The 24,912-nt window shown below is 41.2% G+C and overlaps 2 protein-coding genes across 11 annotated transcripts in view; one reads left to right on the top strand and one right to left on the bottom strand.

The window, feature by feature from the left end:
* CLDN10 (claudin 10) overlaps positions 1–18,881 on the top strand; it is a 99,859-nt gene extending 80,978 nt beyond the window's left edge. For both annotated transcript variants that reach the window (XM_073212443.1, XM_073212442.1), the window contains exons 2-5: positions 888–1,049; positions 1,138–1,219; positions 15,999–16,103; positions 16,713–18,881. In XM_073212443.1, the coding sequence (XP_073068544.1) occupies positions 888–1,049; positions 1,138–1,219; positions 15,999–16,103; positions 16,713–16,836 (473 nt within the window). In that variant the 3' untranslated portion in view covers positions 16,837–18,881. The remainder of the gene's footprint in view (positions 1–887; positions 1,050–1,137; positions 1,220–15,998; positions 16,104–16,712) is intronic.
* DZIP1 (DAZ interacting zinc finger protein 1) overlaps positions 10,317–24,912 on the bottom strand; it is a 57,573-nt gene continuing 42,977 nt past the window's right edge. For 5 of the 9 annotated variants that reach the window (XM_073212441.1, XM_073212437.1, XM_073212436.1 and 2 more), the window contains 4 exons: positions 24,648–24,841; positions 23,313–23,440; positions 21,501–21,675; positions 19,022–20,034 (listed from right to left, as the gene is read on the bottom strand). In XM_073212441.1, the coding sequence (XP_073068542.1) occupies positions 19,958–20,034; positions 21,501–21,675; positions 23,313–23,440; positions 24,648–24,841 (574 nt within the window). In that variant the 3' untranslated portion in view covers positions 19,022–19,957. Of the gene's footprint in view, positions 12,851–19,021; positions 20,035–21,500; positions 21,676–23,312; positions 23,441–24,647; positions 24,842–24,912 lie in introns of those variants that run through there. The other 4 variants (XR_012120998.1, XR_012120999.1, XM_073212439.1 and 1 more) reach the window with 4 other exon arrangements.

Here is a 24,912-nt window from a genome sequence, read left to right as displayed (position 1 = left end):
ATGAAAATTACCTTATGTGGTAAAAGTTCTTTGGTTTAAATTCTATTAATTTAAAATTTGTTAGTGTCTAGACAAAAGCCAGGCTGAAGTTCACCATCACCCTGCAAAAAAAACATGTGTGACTGAGAAAGTGAACGGTGCAGGAGGAATGGTCCCACCAAACCAACTTTGTAAGCTTGCAGGGTGCTTTGAAAGTATCCATTTATAAGTGAACAGTTGATTTAATAAGCATAAAATATTCTCCAAATAAACAACCAATGCTTTTCTAAACCCAGTTTTTTTCCATGTGCCCTGAAAATTTTTAAATGTCATTTAAATACTCCTTGATTTATATGCCTCATGGTTCATGATGGTATGTCAGATGGTCTCATTTTTAAGCTTTCGCAAGTACTGGCAGGTTTGACCCTTCAGGAACACTTGCTGTCCAACAGTAAATGTTAGAATGTTAAATCCATTAAAATGTCTATTTAAAAAGGCTGACGTGCAAAAGAGTAAGAGGGTGGAAGTAGTGGCAGGTGGTGTTTTTTGCAGAAAAGGGTGGCGTGGCATGGGATTTTGTAGTCAGATCTAAAGAATCCATTGCTGCCTCTTTCTAACTCATCCCTGGCATATCATACAACCTTTGTGCACCTTAGTCTCCTCATCTATGAATATGGGATTACTAATACTCAGAGATGTATCCTGAGGATTAGGCATAAGCCAAACTGAGACGTGTGATATAGAACAGGCACTCCCTACTTACTTTCTCATATGTCTTGCCATGTGGCTTAACAATTTTCATTATGTATTGGAAAACAGAATAATAATTCAGAACAACGTAAAATGAGGGTTTCCCCCTGGACAGCCACACGTTCTATGTTAATGGAAGTGACCTCCTCTAATTGCAGGTTACATCCAGGCATGTAGAGGACTTATGATTGCTGCTGTCAGCCTGGGCTTTTTTGGCTCCATATTTGCCCTGTTTGGAATGAAGTGTACCAAAGTCGGAGGCTCAGATAAAGCCAAAGCTAAAATTGCTTGTTTGGCTGGGATTGTATTCATACTGTCAGGTAAATAGTAACTTTCTTCCAAACAAGGTCCTTCAGGATGTTGATGAAGTGACACTAACCATGGTTCTTTCCCTATGACACTTTTCAGGGCTATGCTCAATGACCGGTTGTTCCCTATATGCAAACAAAATCACAACGGAATTCTTTGATCCTCTCTTTGTTGAGCAAAAGTAAGTAAGCTTCTGCATGTTTCTAGCTCACAGGAAATGTATATAAATTCATATTCCCCATTAATATATGTAATATCCTACATGGCCTTATGAAAGTGAGACATACTGATAAATGGTATTCAATAACATCACTCAAGAGTAAACATATTATCGGCTACATTGGCAAAAGATGCATTTAATACTGCATGAGTGTTATATAGAGTTTGTCTCTCAGTAGCTCAAGGCATAGGATCTAGAACTCTAAACTTCATACTGCACGTCATAAAATTGAAGTCAAGTAGAGGAAAAGCGGAAGAGAGGTGTAAGATATGGAGGAAAGATGGTGACAACTAAAACATAAATGCTTGCCTTCATCATTGTCGGTCCAGAGTGATACTTGCCAGGTTCTGGTATCTGGACCAGTTTCCATTTTCTCAAAACACTGAGATGGAAACTGAGATGTGTGCTTCTGAAGATTAGAAACATGCTAATGCTATTTAAATGAAATGCCATTTTTCATTTTGAATTAGCCTTTCGAATTTGTTCTGTTAACTCTCCCTTAACAAGCTCCACCTAATAAACCTTTATAAAGAGTGGTCAGTGATGCAGGGTTTTTAGAAGTGCCCTCGGAGTGGCACAGACACCCAGATGCGACTGGTCCTGGTTAGAGGTGAAAGCTTTGGCATTTCCACATCACTTTGTTTGTTGCTGTTCTTGAACTATGAGCTGTTGATTTCTATGGTTTTCCCTAGTCTTCTTTCTTTGTATTGGGAAAACCCCAGGGATGCTAAATTAGAAATAATAACATATCCAGTATTTTTGTCATCCATGAGAATATACCCATATACCTCTGTAGAAAGCCACATGTGTATGCATGTGTATTGCTTTCATCTGGGCTGGTGATTCTCTTTCAGTCTGCAGATCAAATGTTACAGAATTTTTTAAAAAGTAGTTATTATGACAGGTGATCAGGTGTGCATTACTTTTTTTCTGGTGAATTTAAGAATCTTCAGGAAATTTTAATTCAGTCTTTAGTACCTTTTATGCATAATAGTAAATGCTTATATAATGAAATATAGTGACAGTAATAGCTAACACATGTTTAGTTCCCTACCTTGTACCAAGCAGAGCATTGCAGGCCCTATTTTATTATATTATTTTATTATTACAGTAGCCTTTTAAAGTAGGTTTCCTTGCTACTACCTTTCTTAAAATTGAGGAAAGAGGTCAGCAATGTGTCCAAGGGAACCTGGACTAAACTAGTACTATGAGTCAGTCTGGTTGCTCTAAGATGTATGATTCCCACTATTTCATTATTTTTGTGACAATATGGTATATATTTATATATTTCATCAAGGGAGTTTCTTTTGTACAGCTTAAAAAACCACTTTAAATTTTATTAAATACGAAACAAAAATGATTGTTTCATTACCAGTATTATTTTTTCTCCCCTACCCATGTTAGAAAAATGTGTTCTGATTTATACATTTTCTCCACATTTTTAATAATGAGATTTGTACACAGGTACATGACACCAAACATTGAGATAAAAAATGAAACTGTGCTGTAAAGATTAGAAACATTTTAATGATATTTTGAAATGAAATGAAACTTGTCATTTAAGTATTTTATTTAAATGATACTTTATTTCAGGGTTTGGTATCATAAATGTACAACAAAACCATATTTTCCATGGTTTGCTTTATTAAGGACATTTTCCTGATAATTAAGAATGTCTTTGCGAGAATCCTAAAAAAATCACTTTTCATCTTTCCTCAAAAGGTCAAGGCTAACTGGTTTATGCGAAGAACATAAACCTATTCTTTGTGTAATTTTTTTTCTATGCTTGCTTTTTGTTCAGTCACCTTATCCAGTTTACTACCACTGGCATTTCTTCTTCTCCTTTCAGATTTTGGTTAAACTCAGTTCAGTAATTATGGACTCTGAGAAGTTTTCCTCTTTTCCACATTCTTGGTGTGACATTGAATATCCATTCCCACTAATGGCCTCTCTTCCTGTCTATTTTCTGTCTTTTTCATTCCTTTTTCTATTTATGCCTACTCTCTCTGTGTATCTATACTCTCACCTGTAAAGTCAGGATAATAACAATTCTCTTCTCACAGAGATAATATGCGAACTAAGAGCGCGTGTGTATATAATGTGCATATATGTGTATATATGCTTAGAACTAATTAGGAAGGAACAAACACCTTGTATTAGTTATTACTGTGTTGTATTAACTATTGTTAAGATTGCTTTTTAATTGTGTGTAGTGTTTAAGATGTGGCTTATCTTTATAGATGTCTTTATTAGCTCTTGTCTGTGGTGACTTGAAAATACAACACCTACCATTCGCCAATTTACCTTACGAAATTAAAAACGCAACAGCTGTGGGTTATGAAAAACAACATAGCTTAAAAATTGGTAATATTTACAAATAACAGGCCCTCTATACCAAGGCCTTAGAGAAAATACAGACTTAATTAAAACAAAGCCTGCATTTTAAGAACATGTTAGCCCCTTGAGAAAGGAGCTCGCTCACATCTACACCCTCAGATGTGCCCTGTGCAAAGAAAGACCCTCCATGACTTTCGTAAAATTCAGTGGGTCAAGGGATTATCAAGGCCTGAGAACTGCAAAGAGGGCCAGATTCTAATTACCCCCAATGGTGGAAAAGAGGCATAAAAATGACATGTGATATCTATGGGAATTCACAGACTTCATTTAAATAAAACTCAGAGAAAAACCAACAAATCAACTAACTTGATTTTATCTGTTTTTTTATTAAGGCATTATTGATATATGCTTTTATAAAGGTTTCACATGAAGAACAATATGGTTACTACATTCACCCATATTATCAAGTCTCCTCTCCATACCCCACTGCAGTAACTGTCCATCAGTGTAGTAAGATGCCACAGTTATTATTTGCCTTCTCTGTGCTACACTGTCTTCTCCATGATCCTCCCCACACCATGTGTGCCAATCATAATACCCCTCAATCCCCTTCTCCCTCCTCCCCACCTGCCTTCCCTCCCCTCCCCCTTGGCAACTGCTAGTCCCTTCTTGGAGTCTGTGAGTCAGCTGCTGTTTTGGTCCTTCAGTTTTGCTTCATTGTTATACTCCACAAATGAGTGAAATCATTTGGTACTTGTCTTTCCCCGCCTGGCTTATTTCACTGAGCATAATATCCTTCAGCTCCATCCATGTTGTTGTAAATGACAGGATTTGTTTCTTTCTTATGGCTGAATAGTATTCCATTGTGTGTATGTACCACCTCTTCTTTATCCATTCATCTACTGATGGACACTTAGGTTGCTTCCATATCTTGGCTATTGTAAATAGTGCAGTGATAAACATAGGGGTGCATACGTCTTTTTGAATCTGAGAGCTTGTATTCTTTGGGTAAATTCCTAGGAGTGGAATTCCCAGGTCCAAGTATTTCTATTTTTAGTTTTTTGAGGAACCTCCATATTGCTTTCCACAATTGTTGAACTAGCTTACATTCCCACCAATAGTGTAGGAGGGTTCCCCTTTCTCTGCATCCTCACCAGCATTTGTTGTTGTTAGTCTTTTTGATGCTGGCCATCCTAACTGGTGTGAGGTGCTATCTCATTGTGGTTTTAATTTGCATTTCCCTGATAATTAGTGATGTGGAGCATCTTTTCATGTGCCTGTTGGCCATCTGAATTTCTTCTTTGGAGAATTGTTCATATCCTCTGCTCATTTTTTAATCAGGTTATTTGCTTTTTGGTTGTTGAGGCGTGTGAGTGAGTTCTTTATATATTTTTGGGTGTTAACCCCTTGTCAGATATGTCGTTTACATATATATTCTCCATTACTGTAGGATGCCTTTTGGTTCTGCTGAAGGTGTCCTTTGCTGTACAGAAACTTTTTAGTTTGATGTAGTCCCATGTGTTCATTTTTGCTTTTGTTTCCCTTGCTCTAGGAGATGCGTTCAGGAAAAAGTTGCTCATGTTTGTATTCAGGAGATTTTTGCCTATGTTGTCTTCTAAGAGTTTTATGGTTTCATCACTTACATTCAGGTCTTTGATCCATTTCGAGTTTACTTTTGTGTATGGGGTTAAACAATAACTCAGTTTTATTCTCTTGCGTGTAGCTGCCCAGTTTTGCCAACACCAGCTGTTGAAGAGGCTGTCATTTCCCCATTGTATGTCCATGGCTCCTTTATCATATATTAATTGACCATATATGCTTGGGTTTATATCTGGACTCTCTAGTCTGTTCCATTGGTCTATGGTTCTGTTTGACTTTATCTGTTTTCTATTAGAGGAGAGGGAGATGAAAATTAGGAAGATTAATAAGGTACAAAGTGGTTAGCAACACAAAAATCAACTGGCTTCGTAGGTCTTAAAATATCTTAAGCAAGACTTTGACTTGGCATATTTAGGGGATAGCACATCTTTGGTGGGCATTTGCTACCATTTAGTAATTGGTGCTTCTGATTTAGCATGACTCAGAGAAGACTGACAGATAATTGAGGCTGATGGCAGGGCCCACCCAAGGAGAGCTGGCATTTGGAGGGCACCCCTGAAGGAAAGTTCTGACCTTCTTTGGTGTTTTCATTGGCCTGCATGAGAGTAAGTTCCCTGTGGTCAGAAAACATCTATTTCATCTCAATCTTATTTGCCTACCACAGTGCCTGGTAAGTGGAATTCTTATCTCTAGACTAGTCCTTTCAGGATTAGCAGAAAAGCCTTCTGCTGTCTCAGTTGACTGGGAAAGCCTCTGAGAGGACGGAGATGGGAGGCACATTCCCGTCCTTCCTCTCAATCGTGCATGAATCTTCCTAAAACAACCCAGCACCAAATAGCATCTCTCCCCACAGCCCTGGAAGGCATGCTTGTGTCTGGGCCTTAGGAACGACAGTGAGACAGCTGCTTGCCACATGCTCTAGGTGAAATTTCTGGTGAGCAAATACTTGCTCTCCTGTACCCAATTCCTAAAACACTCTAAAAAACATTCAGACCTCAGAACCTGGTTTTGTTGGTGCTTTCTTTTTTTCTAGGACAGTCCTGTATAAAACAAGGCCACCTTGGTTGCCTAAGTTAGAAACACACAACTGAGCTCATCCACCAAGTTCTCACTACATTTCCTACCCCGTGCAAGGAACTCAGTAGGCGCTTTGTTGATGAGAAGAAACTGAGTGGAAGTGACGATTGCAGCTGTAGCACTACAAGCAGTCTATTGCTTTATGTGCAGTGGCCATTTATTTCTGAAACCCTTCCTCCCTAAAACATATCTGGAAAGATTTTCCTTCCCGGCTATAATCGTTTGTCAGAATTGCAACTCTGAAAGAGTTACATCTGACTGTGATTGTGTTCCACCATTTCCCCATTTTCTTCCCTTTGTGTGGCTTGCTTGCTGTCATTCAAGTTATGATTCTGTTTTATGACTCCGGACTGGGCTCTTGCAAAGCCTTGAAAACTATTCTCAACTCCTTCCTTTGGGCTGTTTCAAACCAACTTCCTCCTTTTCGTTAAACAAAACCTATCAAATCCAAAAAAAACGTCTGCCCTCCCGCAAGCTTATGGTAACAGCTACCCCTTGGCATGATTACCCTACCAGGGGGTTGAAATTTAAGTACATTATTACCACAACTGCTTTGTTGTCCAAACCACTAACTTCCTGAGTGTCTGCTTTGTTTTCTTAAGCAAACTGTTCCAAGTAAGACTTGATTGAAACTCTTTTCAAATTATGCAAAGTTGGGGCACTGAACCAATTGCCCTAATTGAGGAAACAGGGCATCGTGATCTTAGATTTATTCTTTTTTAGAACATGAGGTTTACTATTAACGTTTTGGCACAGCTATTCTCATGTTTGGGGCTTATCCTCCTCCCGGTTTTTCTGTTTTGTTTTTAAAACCCTGGAGTTGTTGATCTCCAGCACTCTTCATTCCTGGTGTGTATTTAGTTTAGTTTCTACTTTAGGATTTAAACTTTACTTGGGTAAAGTTTTTCACCATGGTGGCTATTTAGTAGTTAGAAATAAACAGCTGTCTCCTTTCTGATAAATTCATTATTGTTACCTGTCAAGTTAAATGAACAATAGACAATTCAAGAAGGACATTTCTAGATTGCACACATTTTGCCTGGGTGAAGTGGAAAGGAATATCGATCTCACTAGGTGACCTTGCCAAGATATTTAACTTCTCCCTTCTGTTGTTATAATTTCATGAGTTATGGATGTTTGTTTACTTAAGCTTACTCCATTCCCAAGGTTATTTGGAGAATGAAGTGACGTTATTAAATAGCTCATAGAATCTTGGATAAGGGACTCCATGAAAGTGCCAAGTGTTTAAAAACAAAATAGATTTCGACTGTTAAATATTAAGAAGGTGTAGGCGTTATTCTGTGGTATTTTACCTTGATCAGTGGTAGCACAAGCCACTCAGATCACCAGAATTGCTTTGATGTTTTTGTTATGCCACCATGACTTAAAAATCTGCTTGGAAACCAAGTATTTGGCAACTGTGTTTTGTTTTACTGACCAGTACATGAAGTCACAATTCCTGTCAGTTTTCCCTGCTTCCTGGTGACACAGCGTTTACCCCTGCCCCCCACCACCCCCTCTCCTTGTCCCACCTGGGCGAAATGCTGCTTACCCTGCAGGACTTCCATGCTGGTGAGCCGCCCTCCTGGGTGCTGCCATTCACCCTGTGCTTCTGCCGCAATCACAGGGCGGTGAGCACCTGCTTATTGGTCCATCTTCCAGACCAGACCAGGCACATCTCGAAGCAGAGACCACATCCTGCTGACGTTGGAGCCTCTCGTAGCTAGTCCATGCTCTGTGACATTTTCAGCAAGGATGGTCAGCCAGCAGTGTGGTAGGACTGTCTCTGTCTGTCTGCAGCTCTCCTGGAGTGGAGACTGAGCATGCTTGTGGAGATAGGGTTGAGAGACGGGGAAGAGAGGCAGCATGCACACACTGTTTCAGGGTGATGACCCTGAATCCAGGACCTCCCAGCTACCTGGGAGTGGACCTCAGCGCTGACTCTATTAGTTGTGTAGCCTTGAAGAATCTACTCTTTTCCGTGCCCTGTGTTCCTCGTCTCTACAAGGGGATAACAGCTTCTATGAGGTTGTTGTGAACATTCAGTGAGATGGTTGGAAACATTCCAGCTGTTTGGAACCGTGCCTTGCACATAGTCCATGTTAGCTATTATTTTTAAGGGTACTGACCCTTAAGCGGAGTACACTGATGTAGCCATCCATTACCTTATACAGTACATCAAGTTAGCCACAGGGAAATGCATATTGAAATGTTGGTGGCCCAGAAGAAAGGATAAATGTTGTAAGATGCCTTGCTCTCAAGTAGAGGCAGGTTTGAAAGGGACCTAGCATGAAACCATTTGAAAGAAAAAAGTCTTGTGTAATTTCTTCTCTTTATTTTTGCTCACTCAGTCATAGCCTTGAGTTTGAGATATGTCAAAGCTTTAAAAATTTGAAACTGTGGAAGGGATAGATACCCTTGAGACCCTTCTCCTGAGAACCCACCCTACGTACATCTTCCTTAACACCTGGTTTGAGCTAAGATGTTTCAGGTAGTCTGTTAAGGGTTCTGAATATGATGATAGGCTTTTAATTGACCCAGGCATTTTGGCTGCAAGTCTGTCAGTGTATTTTTCCCTCCACACAAACAGATGTGCACACGCAGCTCCATATGCACAGATTCTGGACCTGTGCTCAGCAATGCTGAGACCTCAGGTGTCGCCAGACAGTGTTGCTCATTTTAGGAGTTTCTTATCTTGAAGCCCAGCAACCTTGGCCGTGGCAGTTTATGCAGACTTCAAAATTTTCACATTAACATGTTATTGTTCCTACTTTGAGTATTATGACTCAGCACATCATTTCTCACATCAGGAAACCCCCAGTTTACCCACGTGAATGGAGATCAATGGCGTGGACGTTGCAAAACAACAGATTTGATTTTGAATTGAACTATGTAATTTTGGGGATGAGAGATAATCCTTATAAGTTATGATTTGCTTTGGCTAATATTAAGTTATACTGTGGATTGTTTTTTAAATGTCCATGAAGAATTGGCAAGAATTAGAACTCTTGTAAAGACACTCACTGCGCACTTTCCACATGGTTAGAGAGGGAAGGTGGCAGAGAGGTGAGAGGCAGGTTTTAGGGTTACAGCTCTGCTCTGCTCCCGGCCCTGGTCCTCGCTCCTCTGTGATCTTAGGGCAAATGCAGTTGGAAATGCGACTGGAAAATGGAATCGAGCCCCCTGCTTCTGAATGTTAACAGGGTTAAAGAAAATGACGCATGTGAAGCACCCATCCACAGTGGCACCTAGTAGGTGCATTAATAAAAGTTTCATGTTATTAAGATATACAATTTGTAGAATTCTGGATGACCCTAACAGTAAACCATAATACGCAGAAAGGTAACACATGCATGTCTGCTATAAACTTGCCACAGTGAAGCATTTTAGAATTGGCACGCCAACCCCCACCCACACACACCTGAGAACTGTCAATCTTCGTTTTAGGTTTCCTAAATTTGAGAATTCTCCATGTAGGTTCCATATATAAGTGGATGCTTATTCTTTAAATTCCCCCATTCTGCTGTAGCCACCATTTGGGAGGCACCTGCTGCTCTTTTGCAAGTCTCTTGGGAAGCCTTGGGTGAGAAAGCCTGTGGCATCTTCCAGGACCGGGAGAGAACGGTTAGCTGATGGAAAAGTACAGTGTGACAGCCACGGGTACACAGGTCAGGTGGGCACTAAGCAGCCTACTTCCAGAAACTGGGTCCCCGAAAGAATGTGTAGTTGGGGGTAGTGTGTGTTTGCAGGTAATACTTGTAGAATACTTATTTAACGTAAAATGCATCCATGTAGTTATATAGACGTTGGATTATATAAACCCATGAGTTGAAAAGAGCTTGTTTTAGATAGTAATCTTTAGAAGAATGGCATGCCAATGGAACTCAATTTTGAAATGTTAACCTTGATAATATATGGGTGTACTTTCTAAATATTAAACTTTTTTTTTTATATAAAAGTTTCATGTTATTAAGATATACAATTTGTAGAATTCTGGATGACCCTAACAGTAAACCATAATACGCAGAAAGGTAACGCATGCATGTCTGCTATAAACTTGCCACAGTGAAGCATTTTAGAATTGGCACGCCAACCCCCACCCACACACACCTGAGAACTGTCAATCTTCGTTTTAGGTTTCCTAAATTTGAGAATTCTCCATGTAGGTTCCATATATAAGTGGATGCTTATTCTTTAAATTCCCCCATTCTGCTGTAGCCACCATTTGGGAGGCACCTGCTGCTCTTTTGCAAGTCTCTTGGGAAGCCTTGGGTGAGAAAGCCTGTGGCATCTTCCAGGACCGGGAGAGAACGGTTAGCTGATGGAAAAGTACAGTGTGACAGCCACGGGTACACAGGTCAGGTGGGCACTAAGCAGCCTACTTCCAGAAACTGGGTCCCCGAAAGAATGTGTAGTTGGGGGTAGTGTGTGTTTGCAGGTAATACTTGTAGAATACTTATTTAACGTAAAATGCATCCATGTAGTTATATAGACGTTGGATTATATAAACCCATGAGTTGAAAAGAGCTTGTTTTAGATAGTAATCTTTAGAAGAATGGCATGCCAATGGAACTCAATTTTGAAATGTTAACTTGATAATATATGGGTGTACTTTCTAAATATTAAATTTTTTTTTTTTACATATCCAGTAAAATTGTTTTAAGGTAACTGGAATATTTATATTGGCTGCTACCACTCTTGATTAAAAGGAGGAGGAGTACAAGATGTTTGAAACACTCTGTTAGGTGTCAAAAGACCTGGCTCCTAGCTCTGCAACCTTCAGCAAGGTCACTGTACTTCTCCGGGGATCTTAAGAAGGATGAGATTTTTTTTTCCATTCATTAAACAGCTTTTTTGTTTTTGGAGGAGGTGCATTTTCTTTTTTTGAAGTCCAGCATGCCGGGATTTTAATTACTGCTGTCACCTCTTTCTGTGCTGGGTGAAAAGACAGCCTGAGGGGATTCAGAAAAAATTCCACAGCCCAGAGCTCGTGAGCCACTGAGAATGTAATGAGCTGGAGAGAGAGAAAACTGCCATCTTTCTGAAATGACAACTAAAAGTACATCGCACTCGTTGTGTATTTTTCACATTAGTAAAATCTTTTCTTAGCTAAAGTGTAAGTAAAAGGCAGGGGTGATGGTTTAGAGCTTGGCATTAAGAGTCACAGTTATGGGTTTTAAATCCTGGTCTATGATTGACTTAGCTGAGGTGGGGGGCAATTTAATCTCCCTGAGCTTCAGTTTCCTCATTTGTAATATGAGGACAGTAATACCTAGCTGTCAGGGTTATAATAAAGATTGAACATAACTATGCAAAAAATATCTGAACACACACACAACCATCCTACTGAGCTGACAGTATTAGTAGCTATTGTTACTGTAGACATTTACTTGAACCACAATGGTATGTATTTGGAAGAACAGGTAATGTTAATTTTGCAAAACATGCTCTTCTGATTCTATTACGTTTTGTCACATTTTACTGTAATTATTTGCGTGCTGTCTGACTTATCCCCACTGGACTCTAGGATCCCTGAGAACAGAGCCATGTCTTTTTCATCCACCCCAAAACACATGATGAGCACAGTGCCTGGTGTGTTGTTTCTCTGGCAGTGACCAGGGTGGGCTACACCAGCCCCCCGTGGATGGCAAATCAAGTCTCAACAGGGGTTTGGGTGCCAGGAAGACAAAAATAGGAGATAAAAGTAAGAAGTGCTCTGTAACTCATTCCTCCAGAATTACCATGCAGGTTACTGGGCTGAAATATGAGTTAAAAGTACGAAATGGTCAGATTAAGGCCACCAGCGGGTACCATCTCTGGTTCTGTCAACATGAAATGAGAGATGTGAGCCTGGAATGCCGGGCACAGCCACTGGGATGAGAATAATTTCACCACATAGTTCAGAGTACATTTTAATGCCTTAGATCTTCATGGTTCTTTTGGGGTAAATTTTAAAGGATCCATCTGTGTTTTAATTTCTTTGTACAAGAGTAAAAATTTTCCCTATTACTTGTTTATTAAATTCACATTCAGTTACATAAATGAATTAAAAGCATACAGACAGTTTTTGGTTAGTCCTGTCCACAGAGCAGAATATCTGAGATAGTCTAAAAATGATGTTTCGATGTATAACAACGATCATGGATCCGTCTGGTGTGAAGCAGATTCAGAGGCTTTCAGAATAATGAAGAAGTGTTGGCAATGTTAACAGCTCAGGGAAGAGGCCATGCTCTGGGTGGGAAAAGCTGGTTTAGTCTAGGGTCAGGGGAATATTGTCAGCAATGGAAAGGCCTGCCACAGACCATCTGAAATGTGGATAATCTGAGGTTGAAGTCAGTTCCTTTAGCATTACCAAAAAAATGAAGGAAGATTTCCAGGCAGAGACCGTTTCCCGATCGGCGTCAGAGAAGGCATGCTGCAGAACAAATGTGAGTGGTATTATATTCCTCCATCTCTCAATCTTGTCTTTCAATAATACAAGTCACTTTTTGTCAGATCACACACTGAGAGGCGCGAATTCAAGTCACTGTTGAGTAAGTCTGCTATGCAGGTCTGTCAACAGAACGAAGAAGAAAAGGTCTGGAAGAGAAAAAACTAAGTCACAGAAGCCCTCACATTCAAATTGTTAAAAAACATTGATGTAGGAGTGGAGTCTCTTAAGGACTTCAAATCTAAACCAGTACTATTTATTAAATGTTTGTGTTCAACAGAATTCACAAGAATTCAAGTGGAAATGGTATTTTCCTTGGAATCGAGTCTATATTTACTGACTTAAAATTAAAATGTAGTTCAAAACGGGAATAAACAGACCAGTTTTTAAAATAAGACAAACTGATGATTCTTCAGAGAGTTTCAAGATTGCTTAAATGAATACAAAGACAGTTTCTGACATTTGGCCTGCATGGGAAATTTATCCTCTGATTTCTAACACTGTGCACATCTTTGTATGTACAAGATGCATAGCCGAGTTGTGATTTATGCTCTCACCGTTACCTCCAAACTGGCCACTATTAATAATTAGAGAATTATTTTTAATCAACTGTGGCACCTGGCACTTGTAACCTATTTTAGAAAGCTAAATATTTTAAGAAAAATCTCTTGCTTCAGGGATATTTACACTAAGAGTAATATACCAAGAAATAGTTCCAGGGGAGAAGATAGCCTGCACTCTAGGGTAGAAGAGAGAGAAAACAGAAAGTATCATTAACTTGTAACTCTACCATTCCTCCAAGGAGGAATTTTCAGGATGCTCATTGCTTCAGCTGTCTTTGCAGAAAAGGGATGACAGTGGGCACCTGATGCCAGCTCACTGTGGGACTGCCAGGCATTTGAAAGAGATCAAATGACATGTACCTACAACTTGGCAGACACTCTGCTTGGTTTATTTGCATAATCTCCCTCAAACATCATAAAACAAAGGCTGATGGTGGACCTCCAGGTTGTCCTGTTTAGACATATCATGATATTTAAAAGGTATCTTTTGTAAAACTACCAATTTAATGCTCTTGATCAGCCAGCTCTTTTCTTTTCCACCTGTGAACTGAGCTCTTCAGTTCTCTGTTGGGCTGATTTTCTGTGCACACCGAAGGTGTTTTTCTCCATGTACCTGCCATTGCCTCTGATGGGAATAGGTGGAGAGGGTTCTGGGTGCCCAGAGCACCGTCACTGTTCCAGGGCAGCTGTTATGTTGCAGCCGTTTCTTGCTTTGGCTTCTCAGGAAAGTCAACAGTAGGGTGAGAAAAGACGGCATCACAGGGCAGTATGCATTGTGTACATCGCCTCTGCCCAGTTGCAAATGCAGGCTGTGAAACTGCCTCCATAGGCAGATCTGAAAACGAGAGGACCGTAAGTCCTCATCTTCTGAAGCATTGCTCCCTGGCTGGTGGTCGAGGCCCTGCTATTACACACCACCACTGCTGTGATTCAGACCACGCCAGAAAGCCTGCCAGTGCCTGGATGAAGTGCAGACATGGTGACACAGCTCGAAGGAGAGAAGGCAGAGCTTGCACAGCACAGGCAGCTCATGCCGGCTGCTGTGAGCAGGGTGGTGTGGCCCTGGTACCTAAGCCTAGGTCTGGCCCTACCCCTGGTTCTGGGCGGGGGACTGGCTGGCTGGCTGGGGAGGTGATCTTGGCCTTGTGTTTCCTTTCTCACCCTCACCTCTCATCCCTTTCTCAGCTCCTCTGTGGATTCTGTGGATCAAAACAGACGCTTCTCACTCTGACTTCATTTTACACTGAAAAGCACCATTAGGTAGGGAATGGCGCCCACTAGTTTCTGCCTTGCGATGGAGGCCTGTGGGCCAAAAATGTTTGAGAATCCCTTCTTTGTTTAGAAAAACCACTATTCTTCAAGAAGGGATAAGCAAGCATGAGAACACACATAGTCCTGAGATTTGGGTATCCTTTTCCTTATTCCTTATTTGTTTCTTTGGGTGAATGTTCTTCCCCTAAAAAGATTTCCTGTTCCCCTCCACCATGACTTCCCTTTTTGTTCTCAGTAGCATTATTTATACCTCTGTATGGTGGCCTCTCCAAGGCAGGGGCTGTCTTCTCTCTCTCTCTGCATCTGCTCCATTGCCAGCACGGTTCTAATGGCCAGCTGTCTAGCAGGTGCTTAAGAGAGCTCTAGCACTCCGTGATAGCTACCTTGTGTTCCTCTCCCACAGGACTGCAGTGGTAAGCGAGATGCTGTATCTATTGCTAGCCTCTCTTAGGTACCAAGAGGAGGAAAAACTACTTTTTTCCCTCTACTCTCCCAGTTTCTCTGCTGGGTCCCTATCAGTTAGACTGAGAGAAGAGCAATTAACAAGAGAAACACAGTTTATTAACCTGTGTATCACATACACACATGGGAGCTTCCAGTGATGAGTAACTCAAAGGGGTGGTTAGAACTCAGGCTTCTTTGGCATCCTAACAAAAGAACAATACATTTGTAGCAAAGCGATAAGACAGAGGAAAAGGACTTTGAGCTTCTAGGGGAGCAAATTATGGGAAGGTAGATTTACAGGGGAACTAATGGAAGAGAAGGGCTAGTTAGTAAAGTTTGTGCCATAGATTCCTCTAGTGTCCCTTGTGGGCTGACCAGGGTGTGCAGCTGTCTCCAGTGACGAGCTTCTGTCCTTTCTGGTAGGGGAGGGGGACACTTTACAAACACATGTCCTGCTTTTAGGCAGATAGAGGGCAGGCTTTTCTGGTATCTGCTGCTTCTCAATTGCCTTCAGCTCAAAATAATCCTTCTGTCAAAGCGACATGTTTCAGGTGGTATATTCTGCCACCCTTCAGCACCTTGCACATGATTTGCAAATAAACATTTACTGAATTGAACTAAAATGAAAGCAAAGGCAACCTTCCCTTTTCTAACTGGTGTTTGCTAAGTAATTTACCCTATGCCACGGATTAGGTGGAAAGCTTTGTGAGCTTCAGGCAGAGCCTAGAGGAAAGATGCTAGCTGGGCAGGAGGCTTTCTTCAGTGGCTCTGCTTTTCCCTTGCCCACAGGAATCCCCTCATCTTCCTCTTGGGGTGTTGGGGTGGTATAATCAGTGATGGCTATAAAAACAGTTTGAGCAAAGTTCAAAGCATTAAATACAGATGGAAGTTATTTCCTGTGCACGCTCCAATAGGAAAACCTGGTAATAAGCATTTAGTAAACATTGGCTAGTAGTGTTAAATACTGTTGCCTCCCCAAAGAAGTGAGCCATAATACTTATGTAATCCTCCCTCACAGGTATGAATTAGGAGCTGCTTTGTTTATTGGATGGGCGGGAGCCTCACTCTGCATAATCGGTGGCGTCATATTTTGCTTTTCAATATCTGACAGCAACACGCCCAGGTATGAACAAGAGACGAGAATGACCTGTGAACGAGTACAATGCTGCTCTGAATTAGTGCATGTGGGACAACTCATAGATAGTTCCTAGGGTCCCTAGACACTTCAGAAAGCCAGAATTGGGAAAGGTTAGCAATATATAGTAAATACAATATTAAATACAGTAACTGTGGAATAAATACAGTTAACTTATAGGCAATTAAACCAAAGCAGAGCTCATCATTCTTACATCCCAAAGCAATTTCTGTAACTAGAAATACGGGTCTAAGTACCGGGGCATTTTCTCCACTTTGGCCTCATCCCCATTTTCACATGGGCAGAAATTGCTAATGGTCATCACAGTTTCCTAGGTTCTAAGACAAGTTTTAAAGCAGAGCAGCAGAGCGAACTAACAAGTCATGAGTCTCTTCTGCAGAGACTGTCACACCAACGGCTCAGAAGTGACATTGAAGTGTTTCTTGGGATGAGAGGAGGGAAGAAGGTAGCTACAAGCAATGAGGGGAGGTCACTAGGCTAGGACAGAAACGGGGGCAGGAGGGAACTGGTTCCTTTCCCATTTTGGTTTGCCCTAAGTGTAAAACAGCATCTGCCAAACTGTGTTTTGCCTTTCAGAATGGGATACGTGTACAACGGGGCCACGTCTGTCATGTCTTCTCGGACAAAGTATCATGGCGGAGAAAGAGATTTTAAAACCACAAACCCTTCAAAACAGTTTGATAAAAATGCATATGTCTAAAAAGAGCCCTACTGCAAGTTGGGTGTTGAGTTTGTTACAAAAGTGAACTGTACATGAATTGATCCCATCAAAGCCCTCCTATAATTAACACCCCAACTATTTTTAAAATATGAATTTGAAGAATGTGTTGATTGTACGGATGTAATGTTCTTATATAGCTACATACTGATCATTTTCTGTTGTGGCTTTCTATATAAAAATAAATAGGCTATTTACAGGATTTGTTTATATTTTATACATTTATAGAACATGTAGATTATTTAGCACCAAAGGTTAGAGAAATATTCATAATGGTGCCTTCTTAATCACTCAGACACTACCATATGTGTTCCTGTTCCTTGTCTCTTCTTCATATATTAAACAGATGGTCTGTGAGGAGTGGTGTGTCGTCAACAGTATGGGCACACTCTGTGACTAGCCCTCAAGACGTTTGGTTAGGATGGACGTACTCCTGGCTGCAGAGCTGACGTCTAGTTTCTTAGACCTGCCACCACTGATTCACGACTGCTAAGGAGGTGCTGATGGGGCCAAGGTGTTACTGTCTGTGCCCTGGCCTGTTCGCCTTAAATAACCACTGAGGCTCTGGCTGAGAAAGCCAGTTCGGGAACCGAGCTAGAGACACTGGTTGACTTTGGAGCCAAGAGGGGAAATCTTGGAGCCTGCGTGGGACCTGCCGCACTCAGAACCTATGGGACAAGTCTGGTACGTCTTGTGGGTCCCGTGTGTGGAATGAACTGGGTAATGGAGAAACCATCTTTTAAGACATGTAAGTCGCTCAAGAGACCTGTGAACCAAGATGATGATCTATTCCTAGGGCCACAGCCCATTTACCACATGCCCCTGAAGGGGACAGCCATCTCAGTTAAAACACAGGGTACGTGTGTGGCAGGCACCCACCTGAACATTTTCCTGCGGTTCCTTACTTCAGGCTCGGGCCCTCCCCCGAGGAAGTGCCTAGTTAGGATCTTCAGTTGACAGGGAAGGAAATGGAAGCCGAGAGTTTAAGTAACTTGCCACAATGAGTGACAAAAACAGGACTTTGATTGAGGAAGTCCAGGGTAAAACAGTTTCAACCTTTGGATGAGAATCTGTGAGCCAGACACTTTCCAATACTAATCACAGCACGGGTGGGTGAATACATTTTCCTGAAGCGTAAAATAGACTTTAAAGGAAAATCACAGTGCTTGGAGGTGCTCAGTGGGAAGAAAAGTAAATGAACAAGTTTGTTACCAAATATGTAATATACATTCCAGACCTGATAATACTGAAAACTGATTTTCCATGGATACAAACTCAGTCATAGAGGGAGGTTAGGTGACATAAGCTGGTGGAACAAGGGGCAAGTTTAGTGTATGTTTAAAACAAAGTTTTTGACTTCAGAGATGCACTGGCAAAAAATGTGATGTTTAGATTGTACTGAACCATTCTAGCTCCTGAAAAATTTAGGGGAGGAGGAGGCGAGTGCCGAAAAGCTCCTTCAGTAGCCAGAAACACGTTAGCTGTGCATGAACAAGTCGAATCCAGTAGGACAGATGATAGGACTCAACAGTGAGTTAAAAGACCAGCTTTTGCAACACAGATGTGCTGACTTAACTGAAGTATTTACTCAGCAGGAGTTCTTCATGTTCCACCCTTCCGTTCAGGGACACAGACGTGGCCTGCGCAGGGAGGCCCGAGACCCAGTTGGTCCTGCCTTTGTCACTCTCTAGCTGTATGGCCTCTGGCAGGTTATTTAGTCACTCTAAATTTCTCACCTCTTGAGGACGAGGATTATAATAACTACACCTCAAAGCTGTTATAGTCAAGTGAACAATGCATGTTCATAAAATAAACCCAAGTGTTCAGTAAATATCCATTGAAGAAAAGCCTGAATGCACACAGAGGCCTGATGCCTCCTTAGGCACAGTGTTTTGGCAGGTGGTTTATCTCTGTCCTGCATGAAAATTTGATTCTGTCTTTATTAATAAAGTTTCTGGAAACTTACATATAAAGTGAGTACATTTGCATAACATAGCCCCTGTGGGAAGTTTTCAAAAGGATGAGATTGAGCCACAAGTAAAAAGGGTTGAGGGGAGGCAGGCAAAAACAGGGACAGCACTGGTTTGGGTCAGGCTCTCATGTGGCACAGCTAACACGGCAAGCTTAAATCCCCTGACGATGAGCTTCATTCAGAAATCAGCCACAGTCATGATAATGGAGGGGTTTACTTGAAAAGTTGACAGAATGGATCCAACAAACCATTTAGTTAAAATGTTACTTTTTTTGGAAACAGTACAGATAGTAACCACAAAATATTTTTAGAAAGCAAAAAACAGTTTATATGAACTTTCTGACCTTTGACAATGTCAGTGTTAGAAGTAAATGAGTTTTGAGGTATTTATAATATTGGCTGGGAATTTTATAAGTGGGAAAACAACTACACACACAGATTCAGTTACGACTCTCCATGTTTTCTATATAGTCTGATAAATTGACATTTCAAATAGCTACATTTCATTCACAGAATACCCAAGATAAAGATTATGCTGCAGAAATGCTATTTAAAATTCTACAATAATTGTTTAATAACAACATGCTCACAATGGCTCAAAGCTGCATATGGTAAAGGTACTTTTGGAAAATGTATTTAACGTGGGCCTGTCTATATTTTTATAATTCTAAACTTACTTCTGTATGAAGAATAACCATTCTACTCTTAAGATTTCACAGATTCCACTAATTCAATTTTAAGAATACTAACAGAATTTTATAACAGAACACTTGCAGTGTGACAATGTACATAAAAAAGACATTAAAAAAGTGTTTTGATTCAAACCAAACCTGCAATAATTTTAAAAATTCACTTAAAAACCAGTTGAAAAAAAATACATTTAAACACTAGAGTACCATTCTGAAAAGAAAACTTTTTATGACTTCAATGACATGTTATTTTTAAGTGGTAGAAGTCTTAAATACCTTGACATGCTTCAAAATACTGTTGACAATTAGCTTTTCAATACTGAGTTAGGTGCCATTAAAGAGACCCTTGTTCTGTGAATTAGCTTCCTTGTTATTGTGGGAGCTGTAGGGTGGTTACTGAAATACTGTTGGCATCTGGACCTTCTGGCGTGTGGGATCAGAGTTACACATCTGAAGAATCACTCCAGTCAGTCACAGTTACTAAGCTGCTTTTCACTGTGCTTGAATCGTCTTGAAGTCCTGGAGGGAAGAGAGGGAAGGAGGGAGGCCCCAGTGATTAAGCAAGCATGTTGTCCAGCCTGTAGAAATCCTTAATTTCATACTGTCATTTACCACTCAATGCCCGCCTCTGTTCTCTGAGCCCCACCCCCAGCTCCCACCAGTCAAGGACACCCTCCCAGGACTACATATGGAAGCGTCCACCCAGCATCCCTCCTTCCCTGCAGTCTGCACAGGGCCTCAATTAGTTCTGTCGTCATCAGCTCTGAGAGAGCAGGTGGTAAAGAAAGGAGAATAAAAGTAACAAATCCGTAGGAATTAAATGGTAAAAGGTACATTTTCTAGAGTAGATGAGCTTAAGTATGAAGTTAGTTAAAAAGGGCCTTGAGCCACTAAAATAGTATAGTACAGAGAATTCCACTTGAGTTTGAGTTTGACTCTGTAGAGATGTTTTCTTTGAGGGGCGTGAGGCCAAGGCATTGGGCTGAATGATGGGAAATGTACTAAGGGTGTCTTCTTGGGAGTCCCTGTAATGTAAACCTGGTGTTTTGGTTTTCCAACCATTAGAAGGGATCTTTACCATAGCACAGACAACTTCATGACAGTTAGAGGACAGAAGGGCAGTGTCATGACTGGAGCAAAGGTGAGCCCAAGGGCAGAGGCAGCCATGGCAAGAGGCACTGACGCAAAGAGAAGAATGCACATGGAGGCCTGCGTGTATTAATGGAAATTTACAAATGGGGTACAAAAATACCCAAGGAGGGGTAAATGAGTGATGAAAATGAGCCCAGTCCTCATCTGTCTTAGCAGGACATCACAGTTACTATCTCCAGCTGATGAGTCTGGAAATGGTCTAGAATCAGCCCATTCCTCAGAGAGACGAGGCCCTGCAGGGGCTGAGAGGCGGCGTGGAGAAGCCCTTTGGTAGGACTCGGCTTTCCCCATGTGCAAGAATTAATTTGAAAAATATAAATTGCATTTTCCAATTTAAAAGATGCTTTGAAAGTTAAGTTACCGGACATATTTAGGCTCGGGCTGACCCAGACAATTTGAACTACGGCTTCAATTGTAACTCATCCTGCTGGGTACAGTGCTAGAAGAGAAATCGTCCTTCAAAGAAAATGCTTAAGATGTAAACAGATTATTCTAGGAAGACTGCCAGAATGATGGCCTCATTCAGGTAGATGATCAGAAATTTTAATTTCTATGAACCACCTGCATGAAGAGAATATTTGGGCATTTTTAAAAAACAATAAAACTTGGGAGACTGAAGATTAGGCTTGTAAAATAAAACTAGGGTATATATACAAAACAGTAAATTGTACATATGCAGTTCTTATTAAAAGAACACAAAGCACTAAGATCTGTTATGCCAGCAGAGTGTGTTTGTCTGATCATATATTAGCAGAGCATAATTAGACGTTTGCAAAGATGAAACAGAACTGGAAAACAGCACTTCTCATTGGCAAGACACTAAAGCAGTGAACCTTCTCCCTGTGGCCCTTTAAGGTTCGATGCACCCCAGGCACTTGGCACTTGAGCAGAATTTGATTGATTCTTCCCAGGTGGAGGTTCCTTCTGCTCCTTGGCAAATTTTTTCCCAAAAGATTTTTCGTCCTCCAAGGATGATATGTCCCAGTCATCATCATCCACATCCACACACTAGAAGAAATACATGGAGAATAATGAGTGTTTCCTAAAAGACCCCTCTGTCACTTTGTTGGCTACCCTGATGCTGACTGGTAAGAGATGGGGTCCCCCAGCTCTCCATCTGGTGATTTCTGGAGGCTGATGAAACAGATTTGGGAATCTGTGCTTTGAAAGTGGATGGAACCATCTCTTTGTTTTGTCTCTTGCCATGGAAAGTATGTTTCCTACCTACTCTACCAACCAAGAGCTTAGAAAATTCCAGAAACACTACCTTGTAGCAGTAAAGTGAGGGTGCTCCCCAAGAGGGAGCTTGGCTCTGGGTTCTGACCTGTGATAATATGACACTTAACTATAAGAGACATCACACAGGGCACAGCAGATACAGCCCGACAGAGAGGTACTGTGCCCGAAGGAAGACAATTAGCTTTCTTGAGTGACACGACTGTCATTTCTGGCTTGTGTAACAAATTGCACTAATTAATAATAGTAGTTTGACAAAATGCTCTGGATTCCATAGACAAACAGAGGAATTAAATCTGACCTCAGTGAAAAATTAAAAGCAACTACTACTCCTGGAAGACCCCGTCAACACAGATGCACCATGCCCAGCAATACACCACACCAGGGCTCGGCATCCACAGAAACACTCCCAGTGTCCTGGGTGTTGGAGCAGCTCGGAATGTTCTGGCTTCTCCTGCCCTCAGGGAGAGGACTCAGGCTCTGCCCTCCACTCAGTACACACATCTCAGAAGCATTTCTCCATGGACTCCAGCTCCCAGGTGGGCTAAACCCGAAAAGTCCCTATTTAAGTTCCAGGTTACACCACGATATTGGAAAAGTCCCTGGGCTCAGATCCAGAGGGCCCAGATTCTAGTCAGTCACAGGTTTCTGCACACAAACCATCTTAATACCTGCAAGCATCAAGCCGTACATGGCAGGACTCTGGAACCCTGTAAAGCTGGATAAGCACCTGATCATGACTAGTTGTCATTCCATTATCTGATTGTCTGTGGAGTGGAAAGAAACGCAATCCGGCACATCTCGTTTCATTGCATTTCACTTTACTGCCCTGTGCAGATACTGCATTTTTTACAAACAAGGTGTGGGGCAACCCTGCATCCAGCAAACCTTTCAGTGGCATTTTCCCCCAGCATGTGCGCACTTCAGGTCTGTGTCACGTTGATGATTCTCACAATATTTCAAATCTTTTTATTATTACCATATTTGCTACAGTGATCTGTGGTCAGTGATTGTAACTCACTGAAAGCTCAGAGATAGTTAGCATGTTTTAGCAATGAAGTATTTTTTAATCAAGGTATGTACATTGTTTTTTTAGACCTAATGCGATTGCATACTCAACAGACTACAGTGTGGTATAAATATAGCTTTTACATGCACTGGGAAACCAAAAAACACAAATTTGACTTGATTTACTGCAATATTTACTTCACTGCAGTATTCTGGAACCAAATGGACAATATCTCCAAGGTATGCCTGACTGAAAACAAAACCAGGTAAAAATCTTAACCTCTGCTACACTAAATAATGGTATCTATCTTACATTTCACTATAAAAAATATGCCTCAGAAGGTGTACGCATTAAAAGATGAATTTCTCTGTGTGTGTTTAGCAAGTAAAAGTGATTTCACCTTTAGTTCTTCTAAGTCTTTTAGAACGAACACCTCAGCTGCATGAATCCCACCAACTGGTTTATTCACATTTTTGTGATTTGAAACTGTCTTTTCACGTTTTTCAGTTAGTGTTTCAATGCAGGTTCCTATATGACCAACAGAAAACAGGTAAAGCTTTAAAAAAAATTAGTCACAAAATAACTTTACAAGCAACTTTGAAAGTGCCTAAGCTTTACAACTAATTATATGCTAATACATTAAAATCAGTTGATGTATTTGAGGGTTTAAAACAAGTTACATTAAACACTTATAATTCCTTTAAAAAAATCATGATCCTCTAGACTAGAAACAATACAATTTCCACTTTAAATCAAAGAAGGACATTCTCATTCAGATACATGGTCACAAAACTTTAATTTCAGTGAGGTAAACTGCATGAATGGAACATTCATATGGGTATTTTTCAAAAACAAGATCAGTTATTTGAAAATGAATGTTATGTTTTACATACTTATGTAAATGACATACATAAAATAATACTGATAAATTTTATATTAATACATTTAATAAATTTTATCATTTTTAAATTGCCATAAGCAGAATTTTCTTTTTCTTAAATGACCCTTTAGCCCACTGCTTTTCAGCTCATTCCTGGCAGTCACACACTTGGATCTGATGTTCCTCTGGCACTGGCCTGTCTTCAAAGGCAACACAGTGGGTCACAAGAGCCATTTCACAGCCACCCAGGGTTATGGGTTGAATTGTGTTCCTCCAAATTCATAGGCTGATGTCTTTACCCCCAGGACCTCAGAATGTAACCTCATTTGGAGACAGGGACTTTAAAGGGGGATCAAGTTAAAGTGGGGTCATCAGGCTGGGCCCTAATCCAGGATGACTGGTGTCGTTACACAGTTGGGAGATTTGGACACAAACACACGCACAGAAGGAAGTCCACAAGACAACACGCAGGGAGAAGATGGCCATCTACAAGCAAGAACAGAGGCTCAGCACGGATCCTTTCCTCAGCCATCAGAAGGAACCAACCTTGCCATCCTTGACTAAGGCCTTCCGGGCTCTGAACTGCTGTGAGACAATAAATTTCTGTGTTAAGCCACCCAACGTGTGTACTTTGTTACGGGAGCCCTAGGCAACCGGTATACCTAGGCCTGCCCCACTCCTTGCGCAGTCAGTCGCTGAGCCAGTCCACTGTCCTCAGCAGCAGCAGCAGCCTCCGGATTAGCCCCGGCCTTTCCTTGGCAGCGTCCCAACTAGACTCCCAGTGCCTGGGGTCCAGGTTGATAACCACTGTCCACGACAAAATTTCCAAAAGGATTTTCAAAGCTACAATCTCACCTGCGGGCTTGGGAGAAACATTGGAGTCCTTGATTTCACTTCCCTCGGTCCAGGCAGTGTTACATTTGACAGTGTTCTTTCCAGAGCTGCTCTTGTTGCTTTTAGATGACTGCACAGGAAGCAAGCCTGGAGGTGTGTAGGCCTGGACAAGGTCGTCGTCATCCAAGTCTTCCTCTGAACTAAAGGGAGAGGTCCTAGACAAATCAAAACCCAAACAGGGCGCACTGTTTTCCTAAGTCTCAGGATTTGCCAAGATATGCCACTT

This window comes from Manis javanica, chromosome 9 (assembly GCF_040802235.1).
Source record: "Manis javanica isolate MJ-LG chromosome 9, MJ_LKY, whole genome shotgun sequence".
In the NCBI taxonomy this organism is placed as follows: domain Eukaryota; kingdom Metazoa; phylum Chordata; class Mammalia; order Pholidota; family Manidae; genus Manis; species Manis javanica.
This window is presented reverse-complemented; position numbering and strand designations above follow the sequence as displayed.